The sequence below is a fragment of the Centroberyx affinis genome, unplaced genomic scaffold (assembly GCF_046629955.1).
Source record: "Centroberyx affinis isolate AG114_WGS23_722 - 3 ecotype Tasmania unplaced genomic scaffold, CSIRO-AGI_Caff_v1 ptg000428l_1, whole genome shotgun sequence".
NCBI classification, from domain to species: Eukaryota; Metazoa; Chordata; class Actinopteri; order Beryciformes; family Berycidae; genus Centroberyx; species Centroberyx affinis.
The window spans coordinates 193814-206740 of record NW_027279092.1 but is presented as its reverse complement, the minus strand read 5'-3'; the positions used below and the strand labels follow the sequence as shown (position 1 = coordinate 206740).

At 44.3% G+C, this 12927-nt stretch overlaps 1 protein-coding gene across 4 annotated transcripts in view; it reads right to left on the bottom strand.

The window, feature by feature from the left end:
* fmnl3 (formin-like 3) overlaps positions 1-12620 on the bottom strand; it is a 29045-nt gene extending 16425 nt beyond the window's left edge. For all 4 annotated transcript variants that reach the window (XM_071516735.1, XM_071516737.1, XM_071516738.1 and 1 more), the window contains exon 1: positions 12063-12620. In XM_071516735.1, coding sequence (XP_071372836.1) covers positions 12063-12176 — 114 coding nt within the window. In that variant the 5' untranslated portion in view covers positions 12177-12620. The remainder of the gene's footprint in view (positions 1-12062) is intronic.
* Positions 12621-12927: the final 307 nt, after the last annotated feature.

Sequence of the window (12927 nt, the reverse complement as noted above, 5' to 3'; positions counted from 1 at the left end):
TTTTCTCTCTCTTATGACCCGCAAGCCTGACTCTCCTCCCCTCTCTTCTCTCCTGGGGGAGATTTTACCTACAACACAGTCTCGTTCGACTTAGGAAGGTCACACTAGGAGGGGCGTTGAAGACCAGCATCCCTCATCTGTCTCTGTCTCCGATAGTCTGTCTGTCTCTCTTAAAGTTTTTCATGAGAGCAGGGAACTATCTTTACCCACAGTCACAACTGTGTTTTCAAATATTGGACTTCTCAGACACTGACAAATAGAGCATATGGAAAATCATTGATTAGCGGTAGTGCAACTTTGTTAATTAGTGTTGGGCACTGATTAAAAAATGATTAAAAGTTAGGTAAACAATGACCTCCAGACGGTGATAAACATAATGAAAAACAACCAGCAATATAAACAAAAATCACCTATTTACTAAAAAAAAGCATTAATAGTTTAATTTCATTAAAAGATCCTACATTCAACTTTGTAATTAATTTGTTACAACTTAAAATTAGGTATTCTATTAAGATTTATGTAGGTGTTATTTAAAAAGGTGGATAAACTCTACTCCTGAGTTTAGGTGGATTAACTTCCTCTAGATCCCCAATGTTGTTCCCAAGAGAGAAACAGATTCACATTTAGATTGATTGCTCAACTGATGGATCCAGAGCATCCAGACAACATGCAGTGGGAATATTCATAGTGTGGTAATTAATGAGAACTACCAATTCTACTAAGTGGACATCTTTTTTTAGTGCTGTCCAAGTTGATTCTGATATGAACACCCTAATGATGAATGGGATGATAAGCCCTGATATCTGCTCCAGCATCTGCCCAGGCCCAAAGCCCCGTTCCCTTTGTTTTCCTGGCCAGCCATGCATATTAAGGCAGAACCGTGGGGCAAAGAGGCGAAGAGCAGCGTTCCCTTTGTCAGTAATTCAATTCTGAGGCAAACACTGCCACAGTCCAGGCAGAGACACAGACGCTCCTTCTCCAGTTAGTAAAGCCATAAGAAAAAAGATCCTCTCCAATAAAATCAAAGCCTTTCAACTCTTATTTGATTTCACTACATCATGTAAAATTATTTCAGCTGTGAAAGCATTCATTAGAGATGAAAATAAAATGATATCCAGAATTTCAATGACGATCAAGAAAATAGATGACTCCTCCGGCTCCATAGAAGAAAAAGGGTCCATTACAAGACATGAAAACATTTATTATTCGTCTGATCTTTGACAGTTAGAGCCTCAGGTACTGTAAGCAAATACAGGTGTGACTGTGTGCAGATGCATGTAGCGCTAAAACTGTAAAAAAAAAAAAAAAAACAGGGATAAAATGGATTGCCGACATGAACCTGAGGGGACAGAGAAGAGGTTTCTCCTGCAACAAGGCAACAAGAAGAGAGAATGTTTCCTTTCTGGTTAGATTTTAGTAATTTGAGCCAAGTAACCCAATTTAGCTAATTTAATTTCACTTTCTCCCTGAATGATACAATCTTGAACTTCCTGTGTTTATAAGAAGTCAAAAAAAAAAGTTGCAGTATTATGAGGGAGTGAGTAAAAACAGTGGCTCGCTCTTCAGAGTTTAGGAGCTACCTGCCCATTTTGGAAGGAGTCAAATACTACAGCACTGACAAACATGTTTGGTGCTTGTTATGTTGCCTCACTGCCCACATGCTCTCTCCTCTGCAAGGCGTTTTCGTGTTTGACCTGAGATCGGCTCGACAAAGGATTCAATGTGCCGCTTTGTTTTGATTTGGTACCATGCCATTCCCATCCTTTGACATTTGAGCTATTTTTTTCCCCATAGAAAATAGCTAACAATGGCTGGTGGGCAGGGTCAATATGTGCCCCCTGGTGCTGTGTGGTGTGCAATCCGGCTACAACACAACCCCAGAGCAAACCCGACCAACTGGTTCTATTATCACCACTATCTCCCCAATCATTAGGTCCCCATTGTTAGCCAAGACAGAGAGTGAGCTTCAAAACAAGAGCCAAGGAGAAGACAGAACAGAATAGGCCTGCATAATAAACTCTAATATGATTTTTGGACTGGTTAAAGGTTGCCGTGATACTATCTTTTGGCTTTTATGTAGATCTGAGGATCACTGGACAGGAGACACACATCCACGTTCCCCTGCTTTCCCTCGCTTGCATGCAAATCAAAGAGTCACAAAAAAAGAGGATGGAAAGAGTAAACAAATGGCGTGACAAAGTGTAATGGAAGAAATAGCGAGCGAATAACCAGGGAGAAAAAGAGAAAAAAAGAATAGAAACACATGAAGGGGAAAAAGCGTTTGGAGACAAAGGGATCTTTTGGAGAAAAACTGAGCGCAGGAGGCATGCCGGCCAATGGATATAAACTCTAAAACAGAGAGACATTTGAGCCATTGAGAACGGAGGAGTGAGGTTTTAAAGACTCAACAGTTAAAGTGGTTGAAGGGGGTCGGGTTGCCGCTTGAGGAGGCATGGAGAGTCCAGGAGAGCCATCAGAGACTGAGGAGAGCTCTCAAGTCACGCACAGTCCTCCACAACCAGGGGGAGAGAGCCCATGGTCACTTCAGACATCAGAGTCAACAGGGCAACTCAATCTGGAGAGCCTTGCTAGTCCAACCTTGCTGATTTCCAATTAGGCTTGAGGTGAGTTTATGACTTGCAGCTCCAGCCAGAAGCTCCCAACTAAATCACTGAGAGACAAATGGAAAAGAGTGACAGGATGTTTCCCCCCTGTGCTTTCCCACGGCTTCACACCTACAGCAGGATAAGACACCACACCACCATACACCAAAATAAATTGGCGCGTTACTGACTCAACTTGGGGGCCCTATCTACAGAGTTTCCTCTGTTTGGGACAAAAATAAGACTAGGAAAAACAGCCTGTTTGTATTTCTGGAAGACTGTGTTGTCCAAGTTGCTCCCTGGGTTGCTTCCAGGCATGCGACAGCAGTTTATTTCCGTGAGATTTCTGCAGCAGAGATGCAAATAGAGCCAGTAAACTGCCGTGCTTTGTCTAAATCCATATAAATCTATGAGTCAGAGTGAGCTACCCCAAAAGCAGCTTACTAAGCAAACACATTGCGGGGGGATTCACTCCCGTGTGCTTTATCAGCGGGTTGAGAGTTGCTGTGCGAACAAAAGACAACGCCTTTAGGAGTCGTTCTTCTTCTGCGTAACAGACATGTGAGCGACTAGTGAATGAATCTAAAAGGAGTCTCTGCACTTCATCGACTTCCTACTAGTTGATAATATTTACAGAGGCCAGGCGTAGTTGTCATCAGCTCAAATAAAGATGGGAGAGGGGAAGGAGTGGGTGGCTAAAGAGCTCGCCATGCCGTAGATGGACAAAGCCTGTGGCAGTCCAGACATGGAGCCCCAGACAGCCCACCTCACCCCCCACAACTTCTGACTGTCTGCTCATCAGGGTGGGGTCCAGGAAGAGGCACGACTCCACTGGAGGCACTCCCGCCAACATAATCAACACACAACAATGCGCTGAGCTTAATACACACATACAAAGTAAATACACAAAATCTAACTATGGGGTCTCCATTCCAACGTCAAGCTTCTGTTTCAAAGCAGCCAGGATATATATATGAAATACCAGCACACTTCACAAAACGCTTCAGTGATCCAGTCACAAAGGAAAACACTGGGCCAGGCAATGGAGGGGGAGATAAGACCTGTAGCTCTTTAATGAAGGGTACTGCCTGAAGACGGTGGAAAAAGTCAGACCGTTGATCCCCGTCAGAAAGAAGGATCCAAGAAGGAGGCAAAGAAAACAACATGAATATGGGACCTGGGCTGGCTATGTTTTCTTTAAGCATATTTACTGAGCACATTTTAGGCCCTCACGATGAGAAAAGAAAACCTGTATCTATTGAGCTTGGGTTGTGTACCAGTCCCTGTGTGCCAGAGGTGGCTGGATATGGTTCAAGATAAATGTCTGAAAAAGAAGGAAAAGGCAAGGGGAAGTAAATGAGTATCTCTGCCCTCCCCAGGGTTGAGACAGACAGGACGGGTAAATACACATACACCAACTTCTGAACTTCTGTCTGACGAACAGTATGTGCACATCACTTACACTTTCACCATGAGTTCATGTGGTGGGGTTCATCAGGTCAGATGACCATCAGGAATGACATCATTTACAGTAACCACGGGTGGGCCAATGGGAGTGACTCTCTGACAGCATCGGAAGACACACGGTCACACGGGCCGATGTTGATAGTCATCTTCCTATCAAGTGACTGTAATGTGTCACTAAAAGTAGGCTGAGGTTCAAGTGATACTCATAAGTGTGTGAAAAGTAGTCTAAGTCTGGGTAATCTTAGAGTTGGGTTTAGGTTTAAAAATGATGTCAGGGTTAGGTTAGGGGTTAGGCTAAGGTCAGGATTAGGATTACATAGTCTGTAGAGATGCAGCAAATAGGCAAGTGACACTTTGTTGAACATCCACTTTTTGTCACCTAATAGTAAGGTGAGTATGAATGATCTAAGTGAGTATGAACATTGGACTATCCAAATAAAGTGTTACCAGATTACACTTACCAGGTTACACTTATTACACTAGCCTTTTATCAACTAATATTACTGCCAGTGCTGTTGTTTGGCTTTCTCCTCTTCCTTGGCAGTGAAAGACAATGAGGGGAGACAGGACAAGACGCTCAGCTGTTGTCGTAATGGGACTGTAGGGACTTCCTTAGCTCTTCAGGAAATCAAAAACTGCCCCCAGTAATGTCTTTTTTGTTCTGAAGCTGTTACGTGTGATATGAGACTGTGTGTGTGTGTGTGCGTGTGTTTTTGCACATCCACTCAAACATTGTGTTTGTGTATGAGTGGGTTTTAGGTGTTTTTCCAGCTCCCAGGTAAAACCCCTTGAATTGAGAGTGGCAGAGCGAGAGTGTGAGAAAACACTGTCCCCCTTTCTCTGGCCGGACATCTGATCACTCCACCGCTCTTTTGCGAGGTAACCCGAACCAGGCAATCACAACAAAGCATGAGTCCCTCCACAAAGATGCTGGAGGACCGGGGAGGCCTACGGTGCGGGTCCTGCCACCTCTCCTGAAGTAGGAGGTGGGGGGAGGGAGGAAGGGAGAGCAGAGGAAGAGATGTTTTTCTAACAGAGGGAGAAGTAAGGGTTTCAGGGGACTCAAACCCCCCCCCCCTCTCTCCCCCGCCCCCTGATGCTTGTCCCTGTTTACAGAGCAAATATAAACAGGCTCTGTTGCCACATTAAGGTATTAACATAACAGGCACAAGAGTTAGGGCATGTGCTTCATTTACATGCAAAGCTAACGCCAAAGGCCAAACCACATTATTGGCTTGTGAAACCTAAAGCACATAGGTAAAAACATTGTAATACAAGCAATCCAAACATAATGAACATAGTCTTCTGTCTCATTTTACAATGGACAAAAATGAATGTGGAAAATATATTCTACACTATTTAAATTCCTTACAACAACAATAACTGACTTTTATAGTAGGCTATAGATAAAATTATGTAAGGTCCTTCAACAGACAATCATTCAGCGCTCAGTGCCATTCTAATGGCTGAAACGTTCCCTGAGTAGCGTTACAACACAAATCAGGGAGTGTTAAATCCCCATGACACCGTCTTGATGCGGCAGTTAACAGCAACATAGTTTACAGCTGTGGTGTGAAGCTTTCGGCCTCCTACAGCCATCGCTGCTCTGGTAGCCCACCACAAAACCCACCACCAGCACCTTCCCTTCTCCAGCCTGATCTGGTTCTGAAACCTCCTCATCACTCTCATGAACCCACTACTTCTGCTCTATCGCCTCTGAGTCACTAACTTTCCCTTCAGTCCCTGCCTTACAAAACTCAACCAAATGGGTATTCCACAGCCAGTCAAAGCAATAGGAAGTTGGTGAGAAGCCATTTTAGGTTGATAAATCATGTACCACCTCCTTGAGCCCATTTGGTAATCCATTTATTTACCCGGGGACATGGGAGTGATCGACAGAAGTGATAGTCACGCTGGGTTCAAGCGAGAGACCATTATCATCACAGGGCTCTTTGAAGCCCTCAGAGTTGTTATGGCCCCGGCCGGAGATAAAGAGGCAAATGTCAAGAGCTCAAGGTCCTTCTGAAGGAGCCAGATGTTCCTCAACGCTTCAGAAGTGAGTGAAACTTCAAGTTTACAGTTTCACTTGTTTACTCTAGCTTGTCTAGGAAGTCCTTTTTGACAGATGTTTGATACAAGCATCCAAAACAACAGTGACGTAAAACTATTGTAGAAATCCCACCTGGAAAAATCCTGCTACCAACCATACTGTCCCATTCATTTGTTTTTAAACAGGAAATTTGGGACGCATGAACTGCAACAAAGGTATAAATAAGGTTATGAGTGAGTCCTAAACAAACGGCCACTACAATTGGTCATGAATCAGAGGTATTCATTCATTCCTGTGTGGCGAACATCCTGTTTGTTCTCCTCTGTGCGTCCATGCAGCGCCCAGGGAAGCCCTGGCCAACAGACGGTATACACAGGGAATGTCAGGAATGCAGGTACATGACTGCCTCAATAACTCAGGCCGGCCAGGCCGTTTGACACACTGCCCAGTTAGAGCGCTCAAGGTCGAGAGAAAAGACAACCAGCCTGAGCTGTGTTTGAGCATACAAAAAAATACAGGGCCTCTCTAAGGATTTATTTCCTAGGAGCCAGTCAGCGTTTGAGGGGAAAACGCTGAAACTATAAGAAAGGGGAAGAAAAACCGAAACCAAAAGTCAAGATGGGTAGAATGTACACAACAATCACAGAATCACATTAGTTATACGTCACTAGTCATACTAGTCATACAAGTTTCCCCTAAATTTCCCAACATTATTTCTTCACCCATTTTAGATGTCACTGTCAAGGCAAGTGTTAACACTCCCAAAATGTATGAAAAAGCAGAAGTACAAGTTGTGTGAGAAACGGGGAAATACAGTAATAGAGGCACTATGTCATTTTTAGAAAGGTCTGGGAAATAATTACATTATATCATCAGTGTGTGTTGCAGGACGGTATTGGCATTAACGTGGTAGCGTTAAGCCGTAATCCATTAGCTCTTTAAATGGGCTTACAGCAGTTCCTCGGAGCGTCCACGTAAAAAGAGTGCAGCAGCACAAAAGGCACCAGGGGATGAGGCCCCCTTTCTAAAACAACACTGACTGACAGAGTCCCCATTGTATTGAGGAGGAAACCACTTCTCCAACCTAGAGCCTTGGTGCAGCTGCATTAGAGCAGCATGCAAACCCCCACTGACACGCACGAATGCACGCACACCCACACACACACACACACAGCCGCACACACACACACAAACATACACACAAATGACAAACACATGCAGTTTCTTCACATATATGAATAAATCAACACCGCCACACATTCAATGATGTGAATAAACAACTTATGTCATGCAAAATAGCTGTTTATGAGACTGGAGACCTTACAAAAAAAATGATGTCAACTCTCTCCATAAAAAGAATCCAGAGAGTAGAGTTTAATCAAACAACAGCAAAGATTACATGCATGTCTTGCACGGTTAGTGTCTACTTGACTAATCTGATGTTACTGAGGAGATCTGTTGACGGTCTGGCTTAATAGAATCAGCCGCTCAGGTGGATCTCATGAAGAAACCTCACACACAGTCTATGGTCTGTGTGCGCACGTTATATATCTGTTCAGTCATGGTCTTTAACTTGACCTGTGCTTTCCAAAAAAACTGTGAGGGAGAGAAGCACTAAAACTCCCCATAAAGCCTAGGCCAGATTGGGAATTATAGCCCGAGGGCAGAGAGAGCCAGGTGGACAGCCTGGTGCTGAACCCCCCGCCTGCACTGCAGCTCTAAAACCAAGTTAGCTGTGAGCACTCAACTCCCATAATCCCCCTCTTCCTGGGACCTGGTGGTGGGTGGCTGAGCCAGATGTACACTCTCCCCACTTGAGTGACATAACAAACATACAAAGGCTTGCTCCCCCCTCCCTCACACTTGCCGCCTCTTTAGAAAAGTGGAATGGTAGTGATGTGTGTGTGTGTGTGTGTGTGTGTGTGTGAGGGGGGGGCAGACATGGCAGGCAGATAAATAAAATGCAGCCACCCCTAAACAAATGAAAATGGTTTAGGTTTTATGTCCCATAAACGCACATCGCACAGCTTGACTCCATTAGTTCCACTTGAGTGGCATCTAACACTGAAACTCTCAAGGTTCTTTAAACTTCAGCTTTCAGGGACTGATGGTGATGTCAGACAGGGAGCCTGAGTCACTCTGTCAGCACTTTCTGTCTGATTTCGCTACCATTAACTTACTGCTTCCCTCTCTGTCTTTAATTTGCCCGACAAGTATTGGTGGGACTTCCCTTCTGAACAACCCAACCTCAACTGAGAAGCTGTAAGGGCACGTCAATGCATGATGCAACTCCATGTCAGAGCATAATGGATGTGGGGAGTTGAGTAGAGTCAGACAAATCGGTTAGGATGGTTTCCAAGGCAATCAAGCAGTGAAAATAATCACATGTTGCTCTCCAAGCAGCTCTTAAATATGTGCGCGCTGTTTAAAAACGTTGGTAAAGCCATTACAACGCAGAACAGTGGCAGACAGCCAGTTCAAAGGGAATTTTCCCTCTCTGAGTTCTCCTGTGGCCTCAGCCTAGACTAGACCGCAGGAATCCAGTGGTGGATTGGTGCAGGGCCACTTTGAAAGAGGATCCCAGGCAGCCGAGGCCTCCGCAACCAGACGTGCACCTTTGAAAGTGGCGTTAGCATCTCACATCGTTTTCATAAGGAGAGAGTCATATGGAGAAGGTTAGCTTATAGGCCGGGCAGACCCACAGTGAGACAGGCTTCCGCGAATGAAAAGGTGGGGAACACGGACTGGAAGAGTGAACGAAAAGTTCCACTTCCATTTAGAAACCCACAAAGCCCAACGGTCCAGGGATAAGTAAGGGTTCCCAGGGACAAAAACAAGTTTATGGAAAAAGAGACAAATACCCTGTGAGGGCTATCAGTGCTGTTTGATGCTGACACTGGATATCAGCGTCTAGATACGGCCTCTGTGTTGTGTATCTGGATCTGTCTGTCTATCTGTGAGGTCTAGGTAGGCCTGCGCTAAGCACTAGCTGAACTAATGGCATGTTATGTGCTACTAGCAGCCTCCAGGAACACATTTCTTATTGTAACGGGAACCAACCACAGCGGACCACTGGCTACAATGCAATTTCCTCTGTAAAACGAAGGGAGAAAAATGCCAGGCAGCTGTTTCCAGCCACAGAAGACAGAGCTGAAGCTGTTTCTGAGGATGCCGGACAAAAGGAGACGAGGGGAGATGCCTTTAGCACATGCTGCCGGTTAGATGTGACCCAGGCATTTTATTAGCAGACCGCATGAAGTAGTCCAAGCTAACCCAGGGGTCTCGTCCCCCCTCCTCCACCGCCCTCACCCATCTACAGTAGAGAGCGCTCCTGCTAAAGTCGTTAGCTCAGGAATATTACTACACTGGCAGAGGCTGCACCCATGACATCATTATGGGCCGCTGTCATTCCAGTGGGACGTCTGTGAGCCGCGTCTGAGAGGAGAAGGTAGTCGCACCAAGAAGACGCAGACACATACGCACATCCATTTACACATGCATGCCATCATGCAGCTGGAAACACAGCGCTGCAGAGGAGGGGAAATTACCCATTTCTAAATATCCATTTATGGAAAGTGCTCTATTTGTTTAGGCTACTACCATATGAACTATGTCTCTGATAACAAATATCGAGGTAAGAAATCAGCTCAGTTCAACAGAATGAAACAGCAATCTGAAATCTCTCAGATCATTTTAGGCATGTATGATACTTTGGAAGAGGCACAGTGACCTATAGCCACAGCCAGACTGCAAAGCCACGGCCCTCTCTTCCTGACAACCTCCAACCTCAAAGGCAGAGGCTTTGATGTACCTTTATCTCACAACACACACAAGCGTGTTGTTCTTTCCCACAAAGTAAAGGAAATCTGGAGCTACCAGGGTGAGGGAGGGGGAGGAGGAGGAGGGGTGAGGGAACTGGGGAAAATCTTTCCCAGTCAAAAGCACGACTGAAATGTTGAGTCTACTGCATCTTGCACTGAAATCATTTGGCCTGCATGGCTGGACATAATGACAGGGATTGAGTTTAGTTTAGGTCTGTGTTACAAAGCGCTCACACAACTGCAGCCCGCTCCAGCCTGAATGGGATGTATGTTGATCAAAAACGATATCCAGTCTTTCTTTACGGAAAATGTGATGGGTAAAAATATTTTTTTAACATGGCTTACCCATCAGTCACATGGAAAAAGTTAATAATCATCTAAAAATGGCGTTTTATGACCACCCACTGACACATGCGATGAGTCCTGTGTGTGGAAGAGATGTGAAAAGCTGTCATAACAACTCAGGCTGACAGTGTAGGACAATATATAATTGTCATAATAGCTGAGACTCAGTATAGCAGTCAACAAGTAGGCCTTGAATGGCTTCTTGCTGTGCTAGTGTCTTGATATGATGGCATTACTCCACAGCCGCTGATAGCTCTGGCAAAGCAAACCATGGCTTTATTCCAGAGAGCAAACAGAAACATAGAAGGTCCACAAAGTATTCAAGAATCTGAATCACGCTAGGAAGATCCCAGCTCTTTGTATGTATGCTACTGTAATTAAGGTCTTAAAGGGCTAAATATCAAGACTGGGTGTGGTTATGTTGAATTCTGGATTGAGGAGCACAAAATAAATGCTTGTGAGAAAGCCTCATGTGGCTGTTTAACAAGAAATCCATGGTCAGGAAGTCTATTCTTAGTACAAGACTCAGAAATATATATTTTTGTACGTGGAGGCCTTTATGTAATTGATGCTGCTGTGACACTGGGGGTGTTAGCGGCTTCATTAATCACAGTGTAGGCCTCATAGACCAATATGTTGACGAAAGCAGGTTTGACTTTATTAGACTCAAAGGTTTTCTCTGAATTGCACAGACTATGAGGCTGAGAAATAAACCAAATGTAGGAAGCAGTTACTTCTTCTGAACATTGCGGTGTTGTCATGACTAATAACAGCCTGAGACAGGAAAAGGAAATCTAATAACTGTTTAGGTTATCCAAGCTAATCCAAACCCACTAGGCTGTTCATTACAAAAATAACAAGGAGCTCTGACTTCTGCTCAGTCACAACATCTTATGATGCCTTGAAAAGTGATTAGTTGTCTGTCCCGTTTGAGGATGACAGACTCTCTTGACACCTCAAGTGCTGATAAACGGTAAAAGTGGGTGTTGACTGTGTGCTCACTATTGCAAAGCGCCCAGACAACTCAACTCCAGAGAGAGAGAGAGAGAGAGAGAGAGGAGAAGGGGGGCTTTCACCATCTCTCGGCGGGTGTGGGAGTTTTGGGGGAATTCAGAAAATGTTGTTTTCAGATGGTGTTAGCCTGCAGTGAGAAGCCTTTTCAATAAACACAGGCGAGGAATGCCATGATGTGTCAAGGATAGTGTCATGTCTGAGAAAACCTTCACTTCTTCTTCTTACCACGCTGTGCTTAGGCTTTGCATTTTTTTTTTATTTTTTTTTTTTACCAAACGCTGACTTTAGGGGAGACAAAAGAACCGCAGGAGAGGGGGAACAGCAGGCAGAGAATAAGGGGCGGGACAGCACAGGTCGGTTCATTTACAATATCAGCAACTCATCATGGACGATAAAGAGAGAGTACTTAGGTAGCATTATCCATACAGTTTTCTCCATAGACCTTAACATGAAAACTATTTACACACCAGACCAAAGATAAACGCCTTTGTCACATGAACAACTGCCAGTAAATATGCTGATGAGTAAATTAAGTAGATCACTATCTTGAACTTTGATAGTTTAAATGTGATTACTTTTATAAGACAATTTAAAGTGAATTTGTTGCAGCCTGTGGAATCAAAACAACATCAATCATAAAAAAACACAAAGGGGAGAATGTAAAATTAAACAAAATATTTTCTAGTTGTTTGATGTCACCCTGGGACAGGACGTAGATGTTCAAACCCACACCATGACAGTCTTGACATTATTATAACTCACCAAAACAATGGCAAATTTTTCCTCCAGCTCGGTCGGGTCAGGCATGGGCACTTTCAGAGGCATGATGTGATGCTTCATCTCCGACTGGCCGTCCACACTTTCAATATTCCCCATTTTTCCCCCCAATAGGACTAAATCCTCCAGTCACTTGAAATACAATTCTTCAGCTTCTTTCAGTGGTATTCCGAAAGAAAAAAAAACCAACACAAAAATCTCCAAAGTATTCCAGTAAATTCAACAATATTCCAAATCATCCACTTCTGCAAAACGAGATAAAAAGCTGACAACGCAATAGTCTCGCATTACTGTCCCAAACTTCCATTTACACATCTGTACGCGTTTAGGTTTACACTCACTGTATCCAACTGTACTTTACCTTAAAACTTACTCTCAAAAGTAACAATTAGAGTACAATTGTATTCTATTCCAAAGAATCGTTTCTGACTTGCCTGGCCAATCCATTACTTACTACAAATTTCCTCTCGCAACAGATAACTTTCTAATCCCGACCAACAGTTGCTTAGTTGCTGCTGAACTTTCTTGGCTACGATGTGTTTCCATTCATTATTGTTGTGTGATACTGATTAGGGGCTTCGCTGCTGCCTCCACTCAGAAGGCAGGTTTTCTGCTCTTGTCCCACCCCTGGGTTAAAGGCACAGCTCTCCTATTGGTCGAATGACCTGCCGATCACTCCATCCCCGTTGTCCCGCCCCCCCGCCCCTCACATCTGCTGGCAGGGAGCCCAGATACAGCTGGATGGGGCGGCGGAGGCTTTGTCAGCACTTTATCGCAACCTGGTGGCAAGCAATGACATTTCATTTATCAAAAACACTGTTTGGGCAAAAAAAAAATGGCTGCAGTATTT